At 49.3% G+C, this 23,868-nt stretch overlaps 1 protein-coding gene across 7 annotated transcripts in view; it reads right to left on the minus strand.

The window, feature by feature from the left end:
• The window catches only part of SCAPER (S-phase cyclin A associated protein in the ER), a 439,677-nt gene that overhangs the window by 46,451 nt on the left and 369,358 nt on the right, over nucleotides 1-23,868 (minus strand). For all 7 annotated transcript variants that reach the window (XM_070054635.1, XM_051834595.2, XM_070054632.1 and 4 more), the window contains 2 exons: nucleotides 20,412-20,644; nucleotides 1,314-1,469 (listed from right to left, as the gene is read on the minus strand). In XM_070054635.1, the coding sequence (XP_069910736.1) occupies nucleotides 1,314-1,469; nucleotides 20,412-20,644 (389 nt within the window). The remainder of the gene's footprint in view (nucleotides 1-1,313; nucleotides 1,470-20,411; nucleotides 20,645-23,868) is intronic.

A 23,868-nucleotide genomic window follows, 5' to 3' on the forward strand; every position in this document is an offset into this window, starting at 1 on the left:
GGAACACTCACGCTTGTGATACTCATCTGCATCCAAACCAGGACAAGCAACACATGCTTCAGATGCTGGCGGCTGTGTGCTGTGCCACACAGCAGAGCCAGGCTGGAAGGGGCCTCCTGCCCGAGGACACCCCCAAGGAGGGGCCTGGCCACTGCACACGCGTGACCCGGGCAGCATGGCGGCCCGCAGGCTGCAGCCCTGTTAGGCTGGAAGGGGCTTCCTGCCCGAGGACACCCCAGGGAGGGGCCTGGCCACTGCATGTGGCATGACCCGGGCAGCACGGCGGCCCGCAGGCTGCAGCCGTTACTGCCGCGAGCCTCTGTGTAGTACAACACTAGCCCAGCCCTCGCGGGTCACGGAGCCAGACGCAGGCACTGCTGAGCCCGCATCCAAGTCTGGAAGGAAGGCTCTGCCTGCATTTCCTGAACTCGGGACCCTGAACACAGGCCACGCGGCTTCCCTGACTTCTCAGCCTTGACTCCGGGACCGCTGGTGAGGGCCTGGGTAAGAGGAAGAACAGGTGGCTTAGGGCGCCCGTGTGTAACAGACTAACAACTGTGGGAGGAGTTCATTTTTGAAGTCAAGTTCCCGCTCACAAAATATTCTGCACACGCTGAATACAGACGGGAGATAAAAGCACACGCATAATACCAACAAGCGCTGCCTGGAGTTTAACTCGGGAAACCACTGTACTGAGCAGTCTCAGCTCGCTGGAGGCGCACATCTCTGTCCATTAGAAACACCGAGCCACCGTCGCCAGGGACAGTTTGGGGCCTCCCAGGGGCTCCCTGTTATTTCTACAGGAACCCTGTCTGTGGGGGTCACCCTGAGGGTGGGCTGGAGGCGGGGGTTTAAACAGCCCACCAGGCTGGTACTCTGGCTTCCACCTGGCCCGGGGAGCGTGGGTGATTCCAGGAGCCGCTTGTCCATGGATGCTCTGGGAAGAAGGGGCAGAGGGAAGAGAGCCAACCCTCGGAGTCTGTAGGACAGCCCACCAGCACTGCGCGGTGGGCACCCCGGGCTGAGGGCCTGGCTGGACTGGGCCTACACTTGCTCACTGATCCACTGCCCGGGACAACCACTCGGCTCTCACGGGTCTCAGCGGCACATGGCTGCACGGCTTCTCAGGGCTCTGCCAGCAAGAAAAACTGGCAGGAGCAGGTGGCCCGGGAAAAGGAGAGCTCATCACCCCCTCGACATGGAAAGCCACTCGCGGAAGGGGCCCTGTGGAATGATCCCAAGACCGGCAAAACAAGGCAAGCGCCCTGCAGGCTGAGAGCAGCCGAGAGGGCCCGAGGCCGCGGAGGCCTTACCTTCCCGAGACCACCAAACACAGCGTGCACAGGCCGTGCAGGAGGCCGGCGGCGTGCTGCAGGAACGCGGCCGTCTTGGGGTTCTCGTCCACCGGGCCTTGCACCGACAGGAAGCAGCCACACAGCTTGTCGATCAGACCAATGTTCACCACGTAGCTAGATTCGGGGGAGAAACGCACGTTACCCATCAGAAGCGCAGGACTGTAAACACAGCAGTTCTGAAAACCGGCCACCCTCTTCACCTTCTGCCATCAGTCTCACCCTGCACAGGCCTGGACCCCCAAACATGCAGACACAACACAGTTTGAGTCAAGCCTCAATTTCCCAAGACTGGGTCCTGAGTAATTAGCTACTCCTGTCGTTCCTGTCTGTCTGCTCTGTTTCGGCCATGATCGTGTTACCTTACGGGAAAGGCATACGGATGGGATACTGAGCGTTCTCGCTGGTCTGAAGGGTTAACAGGTGCCAGGACTCAGGATAAGGCTCAATGCTCTTAGATTCACGGGAATACAGGGATGGGGCAGGTAGGATGATGCCACTCAGATACTCTTGTTACAACTTAGACTTCTAACGCCGACTGCGGGTTCTCCAGGAGCACAACACACTGAGAATCTCATTGCTTCTGTCATGAAAGTACCACCCTCAGGGTGACAATGACATTGAAAAAGCCCTTTCATGCTGTCAGGGCAGTACAGCTTCCTGGAGCCGTTTATTCAACTGGACCCACAACAGCAGGTCTCTCCTCAGTCCACAAAGCAGCATTTTAGGACTGCAAGAGGCCCGGCGGATAAAGCAGTCTCAGCCTGGAGGTTTCACACGGATCCCGTGCCACGGCATTCACACGCGTGAACAGGGCGGCACTGCCAACGCAGCAGTTTCTGGAACCCAGCACTTGCAGCGATGCCTGCGCAGGCACCGCGGCTCCCGCCTGGACACGCCCTGTAAGGGACAGCATCTGACCACTCAGCCACACTGCAGCCCATCTCGTGCAGGCCCACGACGCCCGCCTTTCACAGTAGCCAGCGCCTGTCTGCCGAGCAGCTCCTAAAGCCCAGGCTCCAGGGGGCACGAAATGATGGCCACAGCCCTCCTCTGGCACGGGGAGGGCCACAACACAGGGAGATCTCGCTATATCTCACGCACAGGACAGACTTTGAGAACTGACCCGGGTATTTGCACAGTACTCGTCGGTTTAAAAGGGGTTTCACGAGGATCCTGGCAGCGAGTGAGCCCATGGCGGAAGCCCCGCCTTCTGCCTGCTCCACGCAGTCTGCAAAGGGCTATGGAAGCCAGACCACAACCAAGGCAGGTGGGCATTCTCTCACTGGACACGCCCTCTCTCCTCTGTGTGGAGGTGATGGGTGCTCTCTCACTAGACACGCCCTCTGTCCTCTGTGTGGAGGTGAGGCTCTTTCACTGGACACGCCCTCTGTCCTCTGTGTTGCAGGTGCACTTCTCCCGGTCTGCTTGGGCAGACCCAGTATCTGCCTTTCAGTGCCGTTTGTCCTTCACACCTTTTGTCTTCCTGCTCTGACAGCCTTGATCCCTGCCTTGACCCGTTCTCTCTGCTATTTTTTTAAATAGCCTATTTAATTTTAAACAAGAAATAAAACAAACTGCTTTCTACTGAGGAATACATTACAAACGATGAATGTAGACACTTGGGGGCTTGACAAGCTTTGACAATCCCTAGGGATCTTCAAAACATTCATGAAAATGCAGATTATGAAGAAACCGCACATGCATGAAAATAAACATATTCTACATTCAAATTTCCACAAACTTTCTGAAGTCCCTTCGTACACAAATCCAAGCAATCCTGCATTAAAGGAAGCAGGGAACACAGCGTGGAGGCTTATGCGGCTGCTTGCGACGTCGACATCCCACACTGCATGCCGGCTACTCTGCTCTGATCCAGCTCCCTGCTCATGCACGTTGGAAGGCAGTGGAAAATGGCACAAGTTCTTGGGCCTCTGCACCCACAGAGAGACCTGGATGGAGCTCCTGGCTCCTGTCCAGCCCAGCCCTGGCTGTCATAGGAGTCTGGAATCAACCAGCAGATGGAAGGTCTTGGTCTCTGTGTCCTCCTGTCCCTCTGTCTTCTGAATAAACAAGCAAAATCTTTACAAAAAGCTAAGGGACAGTCTCCACCACAGGAAGTCTCCTTGTCTTCAGAGCCATCTCTTCCCACCTGCCTGACAGTGACGTCACTGAGCGCCCTCTGCAGAGCGGTGCTGGGAGGTTCACTCGTGGCGCCCAGGACAGCCATGCACCCCTTTCGTGCCCGTCAGTATTCCACTGCCTGATGCCTCACAGCTGTCCCACTCCTGCTGACGGACATACGGGTTACCCCAACGTTTTTCATTATTTTTTTTTTTTTTGACAGGCAAAGTGGACAGTGAGAGGGAGAGAGACAGAGAGAAAGGTCTTCCTTTGCCGTTGGTTCACCCTCCAATGGCTGCAGTGGCTGGCACACCGCGCTAATCTGAAGCCAGGAGCCAGGTGCTTCCTCCTGGTCTCCCATGGGGTGCAGGGCCCAAGCACTTGGGCCATCCTCCACTGCCTTCCTGGCCACTGCAGAGAGCTGGACTGGAAGAGGGGCCAACCAGGACAGAATCCGACGCCCCGACCGGGACTAGAACCTGGTGTGCTGGCACCGCAAGGCTGAGGATTAGTCTATTGAGCTGCGGCGCAGGCCCGTTTTTCATTATTATAAATAAGATTTCTATGAATATTCGTGGGCAAGTCCTTCTGAGCACGAGTTCTTACTTCTTTGGGGCAAATACCTGCGGGTAGAACTGCCGAGTCACAGATCGCCACGTCTACCTTCACAAGTTGCTGGGCAGCCTGCAAAGCAGTGGTACCACTGTATGCCCCAGCAGTGCTTCAGGGCCCTGGCTGTTCTACAGCTCCATGTCCTCACTGACATGTGGCACTGTCAATCTGTTTTTTTTTTTTTTATATATTTTGGCCATTTTTTTATTCATTCTTTTTTCTTTTTTTTTATTTAGTAAATATAAATTTCCAAAGTACAATTAATTTCCCTCCCTCTCGGACCCCTCCCATCTCCTGCTCCCTCTCCCATTCCATTCACATCAAGATTCATTTTCAATTTTCTTTATATACAGAGGATCCATTTAGTATATATTAAGTAAAGATTTCATCAGTTTGCACCCACACAGAAACACAAAGTGTAAAATACTGTTTCAGTACTAGTTATAGCATTACTTCACATTGGACAACACATTAAGGACAGATCCCACATGAGAAGTAAGTACACAGTGACTCCTGTTGTTGACTTAACAATTTGACACTCTTTTTTATGGTGTCAGTAATCTCCCTAGGCTCTAGTCATGAGTTGCCAAGGCTATGGAAGCCTTTTGAGTTTGCTGACTTCGATCTTATTCCGACAGGGTTATAGTCAAAGTGGAAGTTCTTTTTTTTTTTTTTTACAGGCAGAGTGGACAGTGAGAGAGAGAGAGAGAGAGAAAGGTCTTCCTTTTGCCGTTGGTTCACCCTCCAATGGCCGCCGCGGCCGGCGCGCTGCGGCCAGCGCACCGCGCTGATCTGGTGGCAGGAGCCAGGAGCCAGGAGCCAGGAGCCAGGTGTTTTTCCTGGTCTCCCATGGGGTGCAGGGCCCAAGCACCTGGGCCATCCTCCACTGCACTCCCTGGCCACAGCAGAGAGCTGGCCTGGAAGAGGGGCAACCGGGACAGAATCCGGCGCCCCAACTGGGACTAGAACGTGGTGTGCCGGCGCCGCTAGGCGGAGGATTAGCCTAGTGAGCCGCGGCGCCGGCCTGTCAAAGTGGAAGTTCTCTCCTCCCTTCAGAGAAAGGTACCTCCTTCTTTGATGGCCCCATTTTTTCCACTGGGATCTCACTCACACAGATCTTTCATTTAGGTCTTTTTTTTTTTCCCCCAGAGTGTCTTGGCTTTCCATGCCTAAAATACTCTCATGGGCTCTTCAGCCAGATCCGAATGCCTTAAGGGCTGATTCTGAGGCCAGAGTGCTATGTAGGACATCTGCCATTCGATGAGTCTGCTGTGTATCCCACTTCCCATGTTGGATAGTTCTCTCCCTTTTTGATTCTATCAGTTAGTATTAGCAGACACTAGTCTTGTTTGTGTGATCCTTTTGACTCTTAGACCTATGAGTGTGATCAACTGTGAACTGAAGTTGATCACCTGGACTAGTGAGATAGCATTGGTACATGCCACCTTGATGGGATTGTATTGGAATCCCCTGGCACATTTCTAACTCCAACATTTGGGGCAAGTCCGATTGAGCATGTCCCAAATTGTACATATCCTCCCTCTCTAATTCCCATTCTTATATTTAACAGGGATCACTTTTCAGTTAAAATTTAAACACCTAAGAATAATTGTGTGTTAATTACAGAGTTCAACCAATAGTAATAGAACAAAAAAATACTAGAATGGATAAAGTATTACATAGTACATCAACAGTCAGGACAAGAGCTGATCAATTCACTGTTTCTCATAGTGTCCATTTCACTTCAACAGGTTTCCCCTTTGGAGCTCAGTTAGTTGTCGCCGATCAGGGAGAACATATGATATTTGTCCCTTTGGGACTGGCTTAATTCACTCAGCATAATGTTTTCCAGATTCTTCCATCTTGTTGCAAATGACCGGATTCCATTGTTTTTGACTGCTGCATAGTATTCTATAGAGTACATGTCCCATAATTTATTTATCCAGTCTACTGTTGATGGGCATTTGGGTTGGTTCCAGGTCTTAGCTATTGTGAATTGAGCTGCAATCAACATTAATGTGCAGACAGCTTTTTTGTTTGCCAATTTAATTTCCTTTGGGTAAATTCCAAGGAGTAGGATGGCTGTGTCGTGTGGTAGGGTTATATTCAGGTTTCTGAGGAATCTCCAGACTGACTTCCATAGTGGCTTGACCAGTTTGCATTCCCACCAACAGTGGGTTAGTGTCCTTTTTCCCCCACATCCTCTCCAGCATCTGTTGTTGGTAGATTTCTGTATGTGAGCCATTCTAACCAGGGTGAGGTGAAACCTCATTGTGGTTTTGATTTGCATTTCCCTGATTGCTAGTGATCTTGAACATTTTTTCATGTGTCTGTTGGCCATTTGGATTTCCTCTTTTGAAAAATGTCTATTGAGGTCCTTGGCCCATCTCTTAAGTGGGTTGTTTGTTTTGATGTTGTGGAGTTTCTTGATTTCTTTGTAGATTCTGGTTATCAACCCTTTATCTGTTGCGTAGTTTGCAAATATTTTTTCCCATTCTGTCGGTTGCCTCTTCACTCTGCTGACTGTATCTTTTGAAGTACAGAAACTTCTCAATTTGATGCAGTCCCAAATGTTAATTTTGGCTTTGACTGCCTGTGCTTCTGGGGTGTTTTCTAGGAAGTCTTTGCCAGTACCTATATCTTGCAGGGTTTCTCCAATGTTCTCTAATAATCTGATGGTGTCCAGTCGTAGATTTAAGTCTTTAATCCATGTTGAGTGGATTTTTGTGTAAGGTGAAAGGTAGGGGTCTTGCTTCATGCTTCTGCACGTGGAAATCCATTTTCCCAGCACCATTTATTGAATAGACTGTCCTTGCTCCAGGAATTGGTTTTAGATCCTTGATCAAATATAAGTTGGCTGTAGATGTTTGGATTGATTTCTGGTGTTTCTATTCTGTTCCATTGGTCTATCCACCTGTTTCTGTACCAGTACCATTCTGTTTTGATAACAACTGCCCTGTAGTATGTCCTGAAATCTGGCATTGTGATGCCTCCAGCTTTGTTTTTGTTGTACAAGATTGCTTTAGCTATTCGAGGTCTCCTGTGTCTCCATATGAATTTCAGCATCATTTTTTACATATCTGAGAAGAAGGTCTTCGGTATCTTGATTGGTATTGCATTGAATCTGTAAATTGCTTTTGGGAGAATGGACTTTTTTTTTTTTTTAAATAGCCATATTATCTGTATTCATCAGGTTTCTCCAGAGAGATATGACCAACAGCCAGAGAGATAATAATGATGTTGATAATGATGATGTTGAAGATAAATAGATGATAGACACACAAGCAGAGAGACAGATGAGAGGAGATTGAGTAGAGAAAGTAACTCATACAATTACAGGGGTTTGAGAAGTCCTATGATAGGCTGTTTTTTTTTTATCTTTTATTTAATGAATATAAATTTCCAAAGTACGACTCATGTGTTACAATGGCTTCCCCCCCATACCGTCCCTCCCACCCACAACCCTCCCCTTTCCCACTCCCTCTCCCCTTCCATTCACATCAAGATTCATTTTCGATTATCTTAATATACAGAAGATCAGCTTAGTATACCTTAAGTAAGTATTTCAACAGTTTGCTCCCACACAGAAACATAAAGTGAAAAATAATAGATGATTTTTTTTAAATGATGATGAAATCAGATCTGACCTATTGTCATGTTTAATCCCAGTGAGAGTCAAGTTGGGAATTGATAATTTCTTTCTTTCTTTCTTTTTTTTTTTTTTTTTTTTTACAGAAGATCAGTTTAGTGTACATTAAGTAAAGATTTCAGTCGTTTGCACCCCCATAGAAACACAAAGTGAAATATACTGTTTGAGTACTCGTTATAGCATTAAGCCTCAGTGTACAGCACGTTAAGGACAGAGATCCTACATGAGGAGTAAGTGCACAGTGACTCCTGTTGTTGACTTTACCAATTGACACTCCTGTTTATGGCATCAGTAATCTCCCTATGCACCAGTCATGAGTTTCCAAGGCTATGGAAGCCCCTTGAGTTCTCCGACTCTTATCTTGTTTAGACACGGTCATAGTCAAAGTGGAGGTTCTCTCCTCCCTTCAGAGAAAGGCACCTCCCTCTTTGAAGACCTGTTCTTTCCACTGGGATCTCACTCACAGAGATCTTTTTGCCAGAGTGTCTTGGCTTTCCATGCCTGAAATACTCTCATGGGCTTTTCAGCCAGATCCGAGTGCCTTTAGGGCTGATTCTGAGGCTAGAGTGCTATTTAGGACATCTGCCAGAGAATGGACATTTTGATGATATTGATTCTTCCAATCCATGATCATGGAAGATTTTTCCATTTTTTGGTATCTTCTTCTATTTCTTTGTTTTTTTTTTTTTTTTTTTTTTTTTTTTTTAAATTTTCATTGTAGAGATCTTTAATGTCCTTGGTTAAGTTTATTCCAAGTTATTTGATTGTTTTTGTAGCTATTGTGAATGGGATTGATCTTAGAAGTTCTTCCTCAGCCGTGGCATTGCTTATGTATACAAAGGCTGTTGATTTTTGTGCATTGATTTTATATCCTGCTTCTTTGCCAAACTTCTATGAGTTCCAATAGTCTCTTAGTAGAGTTCTTTGGGTCCCCTAAAGAAAGAATCATATCATCTGCAAAGAGGGATAGTTTGAGTTCTTCCTTCCCAATTTGTATCCCTTTAATTTCTTTTTCTTGCCTAATAGCTCTGGCTAAAACTTTGATTACTATAAAATAGCAGTGGTGAGAGTGGGCATCCCTGTCTGGTACCAGATCTCAGTGGAAATGCTTCCAACTTTTCCCCATTCAATAGGATGTTGGCTGTGGGTTTTTCATAAATTGCTTTGATTGTATTGAGGAATGTTCCTTCCATACCCAGGTTGCTTAGAGTTTTCATCATGAAAGAGTGTTGTATTTTATCAAATGCTTTCTCTGAGTATATTGAGATAATCATATGGTTTTTCTTCTGCAGTCTGTTAATGTGGTGTGTCATGTTGATTGCTTTGCGAACATTGAACCATCCCTGCATACCTGGGATAAATCCCACTTGGTCTAGGTGGATGATCTTTCTGATGTGTTGTTGCATTCTATTGGCCAGAATTTTATTGAGGATTTTTGCATCTATGTTCATCAGGGAGAGTGGTCTGTAATTCTCTTTCAATGCTGCATCTTTTTCCGGCTTAGGAATTAAGGTGATGCTGGCTTCATAGAAAGAATTTGGGAGGATTCCCTCTTTTTCAATTGTTCTGAATAGTTTGAGAAGAATTGGAGTTAGTTCTTCTTTCAATGTCTGGTAGAATTCAGCAGTGAATCCATCTGGTCCTGCTTTCTTTGTTGGGAGGGCCTTTATTACTGTTTCAGTTTCTGTCTCAGTTATGGGTCTGTTTAGGTTTTCTATGTCTTCCTGGTTCAATTTAGGTAGGTTGCATGTGTCCAGGAATCTATCCATTTCTGATAGACTACCCTGTTTGCTGGCATACCAGTCCTTGTAGTAATTTCTGATGATTCTTTTTATTTCTGTGGTGTCTGTTGTTACGTTTCCTGTTTCATCTCTGATTTTATTGATTTGGGTGTTTTCTCTTCTTTTTTTAGTTAGTTGGGCCAATGGGGTGTCAATTTTGTTTATTTTTTCAAAAAACCAGCTCCTCGTTTGGCTGACTTTTTGTAATTTTTTTTTGATTCAATCCTGTTGATTTCTTCTCCGATTTTTTTTTTTTTTTTTGACAGGCAGAGTGGACAGTGAGAGAGAGAGCCAGAGAGAAAGGTCTTCCTTTTGCTGTTGGTTCACCCTCCAATGGCCGCCGCGGCCGGTGCGCTGCGGCTGGCGCACCGCGCTGATCCGATGGCAGGAGCCAGGAGCCAGGTGTTTTTCCTGGTCTCCCATGGGGTGCAGGGCCCAAGCACCTGGGCCATCCTCCACTGCACTCCCTGGCCACAGCAGAGAGCTGGCCTGGAAGAGGGGCAACTGGGACAGAATCCGGCGCCCCAACCAGGACTAGAACCCGGTGTGCCAGCGCCACTAGGCGGAGGATTAGCCTAGTGAGCCGCGGCGCCAGCCCTCTTCTCCGATTTTAATTATTTCTCTTCTTCTACTAGATTTGGGTCTGGTTTGCTGCAGATTTTCTAGATCCTTGAGATGAATTGAAAGCTCATCTATTTGGTGCCTTTCCAATTTCTTGATGTAGGCACCTATTGATATAAACTTTCCTCTTAACAACTGCTTTTGCTGTATCCCGTAAGTTTTGGTATGTTGTGCTGTTATCCTCATTTACTTCCAGAAAGTTTTTGATTCCTCTTTTAATTTCTTCTATGACCCATTGTTCATTCAGGAGCATGTTGTTCAATCTCCATGTGTTTGCGCATGCTCTAGGGATTCCTGAGTTGCTAATTTCCAACTTCATTCCTTTATGGTCTGAGAAGCTACATTGTATGATTCTAATTCTTTTGAATTTGCTGAGACTTGCTTTATGGCCTAATATGTGGTCAATCCTAGAGAAGGTTCCATGTACTGCTGAGAAGAATGGAAATGCTTTATGTGTAGGATGAAAAGTTCTGTAGATATCTGTTAGATCCATTTGGGCTATAGTGTCATTTAAATCTCTCCTTCCAGCGCTGGCGCGCAGACTCTGTGGCTGGGCTTCCACGCGGTGTGTGACCTTGCTCTGCCCGTAGGTCCTCCGTGTCACATCCACTAGATCCGGAAGAGTTTCCTCTGCAAATTTTTTCTGAGCCTTTTCCTGAGGCTCCAGTAACTCCACTTTTATTAAACTATCTTTTCCTGGACTATCGGTGTGTGCCCTCACTATTCCGCCATCTTGGCTCCGCCCCAATCTATTTGGTCCATTTTTAATATTTGGCCATTTGGACTTGAAAAAGTACCTGGCTGTCCCTTTATTTTGCTTTTCCCTGATAAATGATAATATTGAACATCTTTCCACGTGTTCATTGGCTATTTCCATATTATCTTTCATCAAGTATTTGGATCCAAAGAAATCTTTCCCTAACCCAGGATTTTAAAGTTGTACTTCTATAATTTTCACTAGAAGTCTCGTGGGTCAATGTTTAAATATGTTCTAATTTTGCGTGTGGTGGCAGGTTAATTTTCTTCCATGTGGATATCCAGTTGTTGCGGCACTATTCATTAAAAGGACTTACTGGGGCCATGCTGTTATCTCATACTAGAGTGCTGGTTTGAGTCCCAGCTACTCTGCTTCTGATCCAGCTTCTTATCAATGCCTCTGGGAAAGCAGCAGAGGGTGGCCCCAAGTGCTTGGCCCCTGCCACACATGTGGGAGACTTGGAGTTCTTGGCTCTTCAGTTTGGCCCGGTCTAGCCCCAGCCACTGCAGTCATTTGAGGAGTGAAATCAGTGGTTGGAAAACCTCTCTCTCTACTTCTGCCTTTCAAATAAATTAAATAAATCTTTAAAAGAGGACTTTCCTTTCACCATTGAATTCATTTGATCCCTTGACCAAAAATCCACTGGCAAGAGGTTGCTAGGGGCTGGGAGAGAGGGCAAACAGGTGGAGTACAAGGGAGCTGTACGGTGCTGTACTGATGGATACACGTCATTGTACATGTGCCCAAATCCACAGAATCCACAGAGGGAGTGTTAACGTAAGCTATGGATCCTGAGGTGACACTGACGTCAGTGTAGGCTCACGGATGATAACAGGCACACGCCCCAGTGCGGGAGGCTGACGGGGGGAGGCCGGATGTGTGGAGGCCGGGAGTTCACAGGGGTGCTCTCTACTTTCCACTCGATTTTGGTGTTAACTTTAAAACCACCTTAAAATATAATCTATTAAAAAAAGAACTTAGCCAAACAATTTTGAAAAATCAATGGTGTATATGTGTCGTCTAATTCTGAACTCTCAATTCATTCTGACCGATTGGATTATTTTTCCATCAACAATATACTGTCTCAATTAGTGCGATTCTGTAGTAAGTTTCCAAGTGAGGCAAGTCCTCTGATCTAATTACTCCTCTCCAAAATTGTTCTGGCTGTTCTAGATCTCTGGCATTTCCCTGTAGATTTTAGAACTGACTTGCAAATTTCTTTCAAAAGCCCACGAGATCTTGGTTAGAAGCGCACTGAATCTGTTAATCACACTGTGAGACACGATCCTTTCACGGTATCTGCTGAGGCACAGAAACAACATAAATCTCTATTTATTTCTGTCGTCCTCACTTTCTCTCAGCAATGCTTCATAGAGCTGCTGCATCTTTTATGAGATTCACTCAGTTCTCTGACATTTTCTGCTTTTATAAATGGCATTCTTTTAAACCATTTTAACTCCTAACTATTTGTTGCTAAACACAGCAATAGAATTGATTTCTGCCGGTGCTGGGCTTGTATCCCACAACCTTGCTAAAACCTTATTATCTGTGCAGTCGTTTTCTCTTGGAAGATTACATAATTTTCTACATGTGCAATCGTGACACTGCAAATACCGATAGCTTTGTTTTCTCCTTTATGAGCTTCCTGCCTTGTCGTTCCTTCTCCCCTCTGTGAACTTCCAGTACAACGCTGAATAAAAGCAGCGACAGTGGACAGGCCCTGTGCATTCTCAAAGAGAAGCAATCTTAGGGGCCGGCGCTGTGGCACAGCAGGTTAAAGCCCTGGCCTGAAGTGCCAGCATCCCATATGGGTGCTGATTCTAGTCCTGGCTGCTCCTCTTCCGATCCAGCTCTCTGCTGTGGCCTGGGAAAGCAGTAGAAGATGGACCAAGTGCTTGGGCCCCTGCACTTGCATGGGAGACCAGGAAGAAGCTCCTGGCTCCTGGCTTTGGATCAGCGCGGCTCAGGTCGCTGTGGCCACCTGGGGAGTGAACCAGAAGATGGAAGACCTCTCTCTCTCTCCCTCTCTCTGTAACTCTATCTATGAGATAAATAAAATCATTTTTTTTAAAAAAGAAACAATCTTAGAGGTGAAGTGTTCAGTGTTTGATCGTCACATATAATGTAGCTGTTCCTAATTTGCTGCCTTTCAAATGCATAAATCCGAGAGAGAGAGAGAGAGCGAGCGAGCGAGCGAGAGAGAGCTTGAAAGTAGCCAGAGCAAAGACACACGTGAGCTGTAGGGGAAACAAGATGCATCAATGCTGATTTTTCACAAGAAATGATGGGCGTTGTATACATTGTGGTAACATCGTTACACAGAAAACCTGTCAAGAATGGAAAAAGACCAAACAGTGCATGTAAGAAGTATTAGTATCAGACACCTAGCCTCAAAACATGGGGCGTTTACCACAAAGAAAGACCAATGAGCAAAGGGCCATCTCCACCACAGCTGAGAGCCACCAGTCCTACGCGCGCCAACAACAGAACCTCAGGATGCACGAGGCAAAACCTGGCCGAGCCGATGGAAACAAACCCACAGTGAGGCTCGGAGACCCCGATGTAGTCACTCCTCATTTAGTCACTGTTAGAACGAGGAAAGAATTTAACAATTAACAGAACTGCGCTGTCCGGTGGAGCAGCCATCAGCTCTGTGTGTTTATTTAATTAAAAAGTTACACGTGCAAGGAAAAAAGGAAGGCGTGCCACTCCTGGGTGTTTCTCCATCTGCAGAGGGGCCATGAAGCCACTCTGCTGGCGATTCAGAGAGGAGCTGGGGCATCTGTCTGGGGTGGGCACAGATCCAGGTGACACTGCGTGGTTCTGGGGTCAGCACCTACGTGGGTGCAGCTTCCGGAGCCCTCGCCCAGCTCAGCACAGTTACTGCACTGCAGGCCTCCGGCCAGCACCCCTGCATTCTGAAGCCACAGCAGCTCTCGATGTTGACGCAGAAAGCAGCTCTTCAGGTGTGCAGTGCTGTGCCGACCCTCATTCCCGGAGACCCGGCCTAGCACCTGCTCTGGCAGTCTTTCCGGTAATTTTCTAAGCGCCTACTTCCCTGCATTAAATCCTTTTGTGTGGGGCCAGTGCCGTGGCTCACTTGGCTAATCCTCCGCCTGCAGCACCGGCATCCCATATGGGCGCTGGTTCTAGCCCTGGTTGCTCCTCTTCCAGTCCAGCTCTCTGCTGTGGCCCGGGAAAGCAGTGGAGGATGGCCCAAGTGCTTGGGCCCTGCACCCCATGGGAGACCAGGAGAAGCACCTGGCTCCTGCCTTCGGATTGGCGCAGTGCGCAGGCCGTGGTGGCCATTTGGGGGGTGGACCAATGGAAGGAAGACCTTTCTCTCTCTCTCTCTCATTGCCTGACTCTACCTGTCAAATAAAAAATAAATAAATAAAAATTAAAAAAAAAATCCTTCTGTGCTTCAAACAGCCACAGGGCTTTCTGTTTCCCACAACTGAATTCTGATAAACAATGCCCAGCCACGCTAGTGATAAAGACAACACACATGAAGACGGCTATCACACGCCACTCCCTACCCATCCTACTGACACCTGAAAACACTGGTAAGGATGTGGGCAATGAGAACTCCTAGTTACTGATGTTGGCAGCTGAAATCTGCACCACCCTGGAGGAAAATCTGGTGCCTCCTGGTAAAGCAGAAGACACGTTTATCATGTCTCACCCGCAGCGTCCTCCTGCAGGTGCACGACCTCGGGAGCCTCGCACATATGTGCAGGAGGAGCGTTCTCCAGGGACCTGTGCTGTGTCACCGCTAGGAAGGTGAAAAGGAAGGGTAAGTGGGGAACTCCCTGACAGCAGCCCCGCAGAGCAGTAGAAAGGAATGGCCAGCTCCCTGCTGATGCACCTGGGAAGGCAGCGGAAGATGTCTCAATGCCCGGGCCCCGGCACCCACGACTGAGACCAGGACCCGTCCTGGGTTCCTGGCTTCAGCCGGCTCCGTCCCTGACATCTGTGGGCATCTGGGGAGTGAACCACAGGATGGAAGGTCTCTGTCTCTCCCTTTCTGATGCTCTTTCAAATTAATCAACCAACCAATCTTAAAAAATGAAGAAACCTAATATTGTATAGGTTGAGGGTATGAGGACATCCTCATGGGTAATCTTCGTGTAGGCTGATTTAGCAATATTGATCAAAATTCTATTTATTTATTTTTAAAGATTTATTTATTTGAAAGGCAGAGTTACAGAGAGACAGAGAGGGAGGGAGGGAGGAATGGAGGGAGAGGGAGGGAGGGAGGGAGGGAGGGAGAGGTCTTCCATCCACTGGTTCACTCCCCAAATGGCCACAAGGGCGGGAGCTGAGCTGATCCAAAGCCAGGAGCCAGGAGCTTCCTCCGGGTCTCCCACATGGGTGCAGGGGCCCAAGGACTTGGGCCATCTTCTGCTTTTCTACGCCATTAGAGAGAGCGAGATCAGGAGTGGAGCTGCTGGGACTCAAACCGGTGCCCATACGGGATCCCAGCATGGCAAGTGGTGGCTTTACCTGCCACACCACAGTGTCAGCCCGTATTTTTATTTTTATTTAAGATTTATTTATTTGAAATGCAGAGTTTGAGAGAGAGAGAGAGAGAGAGAGAGAGAGAGAGAGAGAGAAATCTTCCAACCAATGGTTCACTCCCCAAATGGCTGCAACAGCTGGAGCTGGGCCAGGCCAAAGCCAGGGCCAGGAGCTTCTTCCAGGTCTCCTATGTGGGAGTAGTGGTAAAAACACTTGGGACATCTTCCACTGCTTTCCCAGGCACATCAGCAGAGAGCTGGATCAGAAGTGGAGCAGCCAGGACTCAAACTAGCTTCCATATGGGATGTTGTTGTTGACATAAATGGTGGCTCAACCAGTTAAACCACAATGCTGGCCCCTGATCAAAATTCTTTTTTTTTTTTAAGATTTATTTTTATTTATTTGAAAGAGTTACAGAGAGAGGTAGAGACAGAGAGAGAGGTCTTCCACCCACTGGTTCACTCCTCAGATGGCTGCAATGGCTGGAGCTGCACCGATCCAAAGGCAGGAGCCAGGAGCTTCTTCCGGGTCTCCCATGCAGGTGCAGGGGCCCAAGCACCTGGGCCATCTTCTACTGCTTTCCCAGGCCGCAGCAGAGAGCTGGATTGGAAGAGGATCATCCAGGACTAGAACCGGCGCCCATATGGGATGCCGGCGCTGCAGGCCAGGGCTTTAACCCACTGTGCCACAGCGCCGGCCCCCAAAATTCTTAATGCATATTCTTTGACCCAGAAATTCTACTTCTCTTGGGGTTCACATTGTGGCTTAGCAGGTAAAGGCGCTGCCTGTTACACGTGCATCCCTTAGGGGTCCTATCCTTATCCTTATGGGTCCTATTATCCCTGCTAATAGCCTGGGATAAGCAGTGGAAGATGGTCCAAGTGTTTGGGCCTCTGCCACCCATGTGGGAGCCTAGGATGAAGCTCCTGGCTCCTGGGCACTGCAGCCAACTGGGGAGTGAACCAGCGGATGGAAAATCTCCCTCTCTCTGTTGCTCTCAGCTCCCTCTCTGTTGCTCCTCTTCTCTCTCTGTAACTCTTTCAAATAAATTGAAAAAAAAAATAGAAATTTTACTTCTCAAGATCTATCATAAGAAAATAATGTTACATGAAAACAAGAGCACATAAAGGTATTCATCAGTGTTTTCTGTAAAAGTCAAGCAAAAACAAAAACAAAATACAAATTCAAAAAACTGCAGCACACCCGAACGAGTAATAATGCGACCTGAAGCAAATCACTGCCATGTCATGGAGAACCTGCAGGCCAGCGAAGATTAGCCTGCACGTTCCTGCTGATCTGGAAAAATGAGTAAGATACAACAGTATATGGAAGTACTGTAATATTTTAATATAACGATCACATATGTGTGCCCAAAAAGCACAGACCCAGTAATCGTCTTTGGGTGACAGGATTAGAGATAACTATTATGTCTTTTAAAAAATCCATTGCGTCTTTCTGTGTTTCCCAAATTGTTTTTCTAAGTTCACAGTACTTTTTTTAAAAAAGAATTAATGTTTCTGGCCAGGCAGACCAAGAGCTCCTGTCCTCTGGTTCACTCCCCAAATGCCGAGAGAGGCCAGGCCTGCACTGAGCTGGAGCTGGAGCCTGGACCTCCATCCAGGCCTCCCGTGTGGGGAGCAGGGGCCCAAGTACGTGAGCCATCATCGCTGCCTCCCAGAGTGCACCAGCAGGGAGCTGGGATCAGGAGCAGAGCCAGGACTCGAGCCCAGGCACCATGAATAGGACAAAAGAGTGAGGCCAAACACCTGCCCCTACTTACTAGTTTTCTTTTTAAAAGATTTATTTTATTTATATGAAAAGCAGAATTACCAAGAGATAGAAAAACCATCTTCCATCCACTGGTTCACTCCCCAGATGGCAGCAACAGCCAGGGCTGGGCTGGGCCAAAGCCAGGAGCCAGGAGCTTCTTCCAGGTCTACATGGGTGCAGGGCCCAAGCACCTGGGCCATCTTCTACTGCTTTCCCAGGCCATTAGCAGGGAGCTGGATCAGAACTAGAGCCGCTGGGACTTGAACCGGCGTCCATCTGGGATGCTGGTGTTGCAGGCAGTGGCTTAATGTGCCACACCATGGAGCTGGCCCCTACTTACTAGTTTTATAATGAGGAAAAAAGATGCTATGTTTAAGGGGAAGGACAGACGCACCATCTGCTGTTGCAAGGGAGCCTGAACTCCTGGCCTGCACGAGCACTGATGGAGGCAAGGTGACAAGCCGGAGAGCGAGTTACCAGGAGACGATCGCCACGTGCCGGAGCCTCTCCTGGCTGGGACTTTGTCAGGTGACTGGGGAATCTCTGACAACACAGAGCTGCTGGCCTAACCGACTGACCGGGCACCAGGGCCACTGATGAGCACAGAGGGCGCCAGAGGAGGCCTCCTTGGGGTGGAGAGATGATGCAGTCAGCTTCGAGCTCCCACAGCCCGAGGGGCGGCAGCCAGACGTGTGGCCAGGGCCTGGTGCCTGGACAGTGCCAGCCAGAAGTGCGGTTTCATAGCTGTTCCTTTTGTGCCTGCCTTGTGCCGAGAAGGCCCGATTCCAAAACCCTGCCGACAGTGACTGACACCCACCCCCTGCCTCCCGGCCGTGCCACAAGATCTCCCTGTTTGAGAGACTTCTAAAGGGAACACGGTGAAAAAATGATGGAACCCCAGCGTGAATCCATTTCCTGAGCAAATTTCAAGTCAGTATTTTTTTCAGATTGAGATTTGCTTCTGTTCCACAAACAGTATTGCTTTCCTAGAACTGCGCTAAACACTGTAATTGCCAACATTTTCATTTTACAGAAAAGTTCCAATGCTTCATGGTCGAAGGACGTTGGCTGGACGAGCTGCGAGAGGTCTTTTTACTCCCTTTTGTATCCCAGGACCTTCGGGAAGTGTCTGCCACAACATGGGCCCATGGGGCTGATGCTGTGGCGTAAAAGCCACTGCCTGCAGCATCCCATACAGGCACTGGTTCAAGTCCTGGCTGCTCCACTTCTGATCCAGTTCCCTGCTAATGTGCCTGGGAAAGCAGAGGAAGGTGGCCAAATCCTTGAGTCCTGGCACCCATGTGGAAGACCTGGAAAATACTCCTAGCTCCTGGCTTCTGCCTTGGCCTATCCCTGACTGTTGCAGCCATTTGGGGGGAGAGAATCAGCGGATGGAGTATCTCTTCCCTATCTTTCCCTCTCTCTCTAACTCTGCCTTTCAGGTAAATAAAATAAATCTTTAAAAAGATACAGTGAGTCCAGGAGACCATACTTTGCTGCGTATGTCCAAGAGTCTCTTAGGTCCACGAAGCTGGCTGAGCTGCGGGAAGCGGCGAGAGTGAGTTCCCCCACCGTGTCAGCTCCCCTGTGCTGGACGGCTCAGGCTCTGCCTCGGCCCTGTCTCGGGACTTTGGGCCGGAGAACAGCTCCCAGACCGTGTGGACCCCTCGCCCTTCCACTGTGCAGCTGACACCGAGGTCCAGGTGCAGGCTGCGGCAGGGCGTGGGGTGAGGTTCAGGGGATGATGATGGGTGTGGCCTGGGCTGCTCCACACAGGCTCCCCCAAGGCCAGCACCAGCTGGCAGGAAGGAAGCCATCGTGCCCGAAGAAAGGGCAGCACGGGTTTGTGACACGTGTTTATTAATGATTTCTCAAGGTCACGTGCGTTGGCTGGTGGGACATTTGACGACTGCTGCTTTCCCCCGGCGCCTTCTCCCTCTACAAGGACCTGGCAAGTGTGTCAGCACCGGCGGCAACGCACGGCCCAGCCCTGGAAGGCACGGCGGAGCTGCTATGAAGCGCCCGGCCACCTTCCCGCCTCCCACAGCCGGGGCACATGGCCGAGCGGCCTGGTCGGCTGCACCCCACGCCGGTGTTCATCAGCCAAGGCGGCCGAGTTCTCCGTGGCCAGAAGGACGTGAGGAAATTGAATGGGATCAAGCGACCAAGAGAAAGGCCAGCGAGGCTAAGAGTCAAGTGCTGTAAGATAAATGGCTGTGCACCCGAAGGGCCTGCTGCTCTCTGGCAGTAAATATGCTCAGGGGAAGGGGGCGGGCAGCCGGCGGACCCGCGAGCACAGCCACCCAGGGCAGGGGAGACGCTGAATGAACAGCCGCTCCCAAGCGAGCGCTGCAAGACGCCGAGGGAATTTATGAACTGTGAAAGACACAAACGCAGGGAGGCATTCTCCTCCGATGAACCCATCCAAGCTCCAGAGCACAGCAGGATGCGTGGGCCCGGCAGCCAGACCAGGGCGGACCACAGCAGAGCCGCTGCAGGTGGGACAGGTAACTGATGAACACCAGATGGAGCGCTGTTGGGAAATTAAATGTCGTGCCTGGTTCCAGCTTCACAAGGGAGAAAGAATTCAGATGCCCGAGCAGGGAGTAAATTTCCCTGGGGAAAAGGGACCTCAGGAGGAAGCAGGGCTGACCTTGAACAGGTGTCGGAACTCCAGCTGCCGCTCTCCCGCCTGCACCTGCGCCTGCGCCTACCTACTGCACGGGGTAATCTCCAGCTAGGCACTGGCCCCCTCTGTGCACTGTCCGCATCTACGAAGGGTGCACGGAAAGCCCCGCCTCCAGGGCTGTGAAACTCCCACTGCAGCACTTCGCACACAATGCACCCTCCCCGCCACAGTGGGTCACTAGGGTTGCTGTGTTAGGCCTGAACCAGGTTTTTAACAAGAAAGGAGATAGCGGGAGTCTCAGAAATTCTCTCCTTGAGTCCAAAAGAGGTGACATCAAGAAAGTGGTACCAGCTCTGATGCTACATGGGCTAACGTCGTACGACTAAGGACAGAGATCGGCACGCTGAGCTCCAGTTACATTGCTTCTAATTCCAAGAATTTTCCCTTCTCTCTACACAATGTGCTAGATCCTCTCCTAGGAATCTGTGAATGGCATTGGCCAGAATCACTGGCAAAATGACTGTAAGGTAATTTTTCAAGCAGAGAACCAAGTTCTACGTCTTAAGTCGTCAACAAGAAACCCAGCAAGCCTTACCTGATGAGGTCCTGAACTCGACTGTTAAAAGCATCACCTTGGGAGGGTTTGCTTTTCATTTCCTGTGTTGATATTTTTGGTGTCGCTGGCCGGCTGTTCCCATCTGGTCGATTGGCAATCAGGCAGCCAAAAACCGCAGCACTCACTTTGAGAAGTCCAGTCGTCAAGCCTTCAAAAACTTGTTTATTTGTATTTCTTCCCAAAATAGCATTATTTTCGTCTGGAATATAAACCTAGAAGAGAAACACTACAGTCAATGTGCCGCGGCGAAGCCACCAGCGGACGGGGAGGGCTCGAGCGCTTCTGCAGTCATAAATAATTCTGAAATTCTGTAAAGGACGGACTGAGACGTACAGAAGCTCGACTGCCGGTCCGGACCTCAGCGGTGCCCTCACTACCTGCGTGACCTTGGGCAGGTTACAACCCCCAGACTCCAACTTTCTCATCCATAAAACAGGGCTGCTGACAATACCTCTATCATAGGTCCTTGCGGGGATTACACAAGCCAATGCATTTAAAATGCTTATTAGCACATGCGTAGACACATGGTAATTACTCGAGATTTATTCTATTGGATAAATTACAGTAAAATTATAGGGGCTCAGAAAATATCTGATGATCTGGCATTATTTTTTCGTTAGAGTAAGCTCTTTTTTAAAGATTTATTTATTTATTTGAAAGGCAGAGTTAGCAACAGCTAGGATGTGCCAGGCCCAGGTGCATTAGCAGAGAGCTGGATCAGAAGTGGGGCAGAGGCTGGAACTGTGGTGTAGCAGGCTAAGCTGCCGCCTGCATGCTGGCATCCCATATGGGCACTGGTTCAAGTCTGGGCTGCTCCACTTCCAATCCAGCTCCCTGCTAATGTGCTTGGGATAGCAACAGAGGATGGCCCACATGGGAGACAGGGAAGAAGCTCCTGGCTCCTGGCTTTGGACTCGCTTAGCCGAGCACTGGCTGTTGCAGCTATTTGGGGAGTGAACCAGCAGATAGAAGAGCTCTTCCTTTCAAATAAATAAATCAATCTGTAAAAAAGAAAAAGAGAAGTGGAGCAGACAAGACGAACCAGCGTCCCCATGGCCTCCCAGGACCAGTGTGCAGTTCACGGAAGACAAACGGGGAAAGACCCGGGAAACCCCGCAGCTGCCCGCGGGCTCCTGGGCAGCAGCCTCTGCGTCATCCCCACTCTGTTTGTCCAGATCTACCAGAGGCGGGAACACAAGACCACCTGGCTCAAGTGAGGATCTTTATCAACACACAGAGTTCAACCCAGCCGCCAGGCAGCCAGCTGGTGTCAGTCATCTTTGTGTCCAACCACACGCAGAGGGAGGCAGGGCGCCTGGCACACGGCACAGCCGTGGTGTCCCCCAGTGTGACCGGGCAGACCCACACAGCTAACCCCGCTCGTGGATGGTCACGCCTACATTCTTGTATATGCTGCGTCTCCTATGGCGCACGTCTCACTAACCCACTGTCAGTCTTTCCCCCTAAGTTCAGACACATCGGGGACTGTCACTGTAGTCTGTTTTTTCTCTTTTCTTGGCTGTTTTTTACATTCATATTTTAAAATATTTCAAATAACACGGAAACAGGTAAAGAAGAGTTGCAGGAACACACAGATATTTAACGACTTTTCCTTTTTCTGCATTCACTTGCTATGTAAGTATCGCACACACACACATACCATGTTCCCTGAAGCAGAAAGACTAATGTCACATAATGTGGGGTGTACGTCAATTCTTTTCCTCCAGTGGCGGCCTCTTCTCGAGATGTGCCGCCTCCTGTCCTGCACTGGCCCGGCTGCTCCCACCTGGAGACGCCCTTCACCGCCTACCTGGGATACAGTCCCTTAGTTCTTGGGCCCTATGTCTTCCTTTTCTTCTGTTATATTTTTTTAAGATTTTATTTTTTTGAAAGGCAGAGTGAGAGAGAGTGAGTGAATGGGTGAGAGACAGACAGAATCTTCCACCTGCTGGTTCCACCTCCCACTGCCCAAACGTCCATGATGGTGGGGGCTGGGCCAGGCTGAAGCTCCATCTGGTCTCCCTCCCACAGTGGCTTTACCCACCAGGCCACAAAGCCGGCCCAGGGATGTAAGCTTCTTAGCTGGCCACCCATGCTTTAAAACTCACTCAAGAAATTCCCTGAAGAGCCGGGAACTCACGCCCTCCGGGTGGCAGGAGCCCAGCTACCTGAGCCATCACAGCTGCTTTCCAGGGTGAAGTGGGGAGCGGCAGCCGGAGCTGGAGCTGGATGCTGAACCAGGCGCTCTGATATGCACGAGGCTATCCTGACTGCTGGGTCAAATACTCACTCCACACACACACACACACACACACACACACACACACACACACACACGGGATCTCTCACGTGCTGGTTCAGTCCCCAAATGCCAATGGCAGCCATGGCGGGGCCAGGTGGGAGCTGGGAGCCAGGAACTCAGTCTGGGCCTCTCGTGGATGGCACAGTCACCACCCGCTGCCTCCGAAGGTGCGCATTAGCAAACAGCTGGAGCTGGGCGGCAGGTGCACCTCAAACCCAGGCATTGTGATGGGGGGGTGCCCCAGGTGGAGTGTTCCCTGCGGCAGATGCCAGCGCCCGTCCACATTTTAAAGCTCACTCCATCACTCTGCTACAGACACAGCTTCCTCTCTCCCTTGTACACTTCAGGAAGAACACGAGGACGGCGTCTCTGGGAAACGTGCCCGCCCACCGCTCATTTTCACGCTCCTCTTCTCCCCAGCAGCCTAGCGCTGCTTCTCATCATGAAGCATTTCAAATACAACACTAGGCAGACACACAGCTGCGCGATGACTCAGGAGACTCTCGCTTATCTGCAAGGGTTTTATCCAGCAACGGCACCTTTCAGGAATGCAGTTGAGAATCAAGAAGAAATAATAACAACTTCTGAGATCCAAAATTAACGTCATCTATTTAATCACTTGCTCTTCTGACACTTGAACACATGAGGGTACCCCAAAAACCTGTGAAAAACTGAATTAAAAGGGTATGTTTATTTTGGGGGAAAAAGGAAAAGATAAAGAAATCGCTGCACCTTGAGACACGGCCAAGGTTAGCAGGGTGACCTCCAGCTACCCTCGGGCCCTACGATGCCGACTTCATGGTTTGTAGGAGAGGGGAGCAAAATTAAAGAGGGAAGCAGTAGCCTTTCTTTTTTTAATTATTATTTATTTTTTATTTTTTTATTTTTGACAGGCAGAGTGGATAGTGAGAGAGAGAGAGACAGAGAGAAAGGTCTTCCTTTTGCCGTTGGTTCACCCTCCAATGGCCGCCATGGCCAGTGCGCTGCGGCCAGTGCACCGCGCTGATCCGAAGGCAGGAGCCAGGTACTTCTCCTGGTCTCCCATGGGGTGCAGGGCCCAAGCACTTGGGCCATCCTCCACTGCACTCCCTGGCCACAGCAGAGAGCTGGCCTGGAAGAGGGGCAACCGGGACA

Source organism: Oryctolagus cuniculus, chromosome 12 (assembly GCF_964237555.1).
Source record: "Oryctolagus cuniculus chromosome 12, mOryCun1.1, whole genome shotgun sequence".
Classification (NCBI taxonomy): domain Eukaryota; kingdom Metazoa; phylum Chordata; class Mammalia; order Lagomorpha; family Leporidae; genus Oryctolagus; species Oryctolagus cuniculus.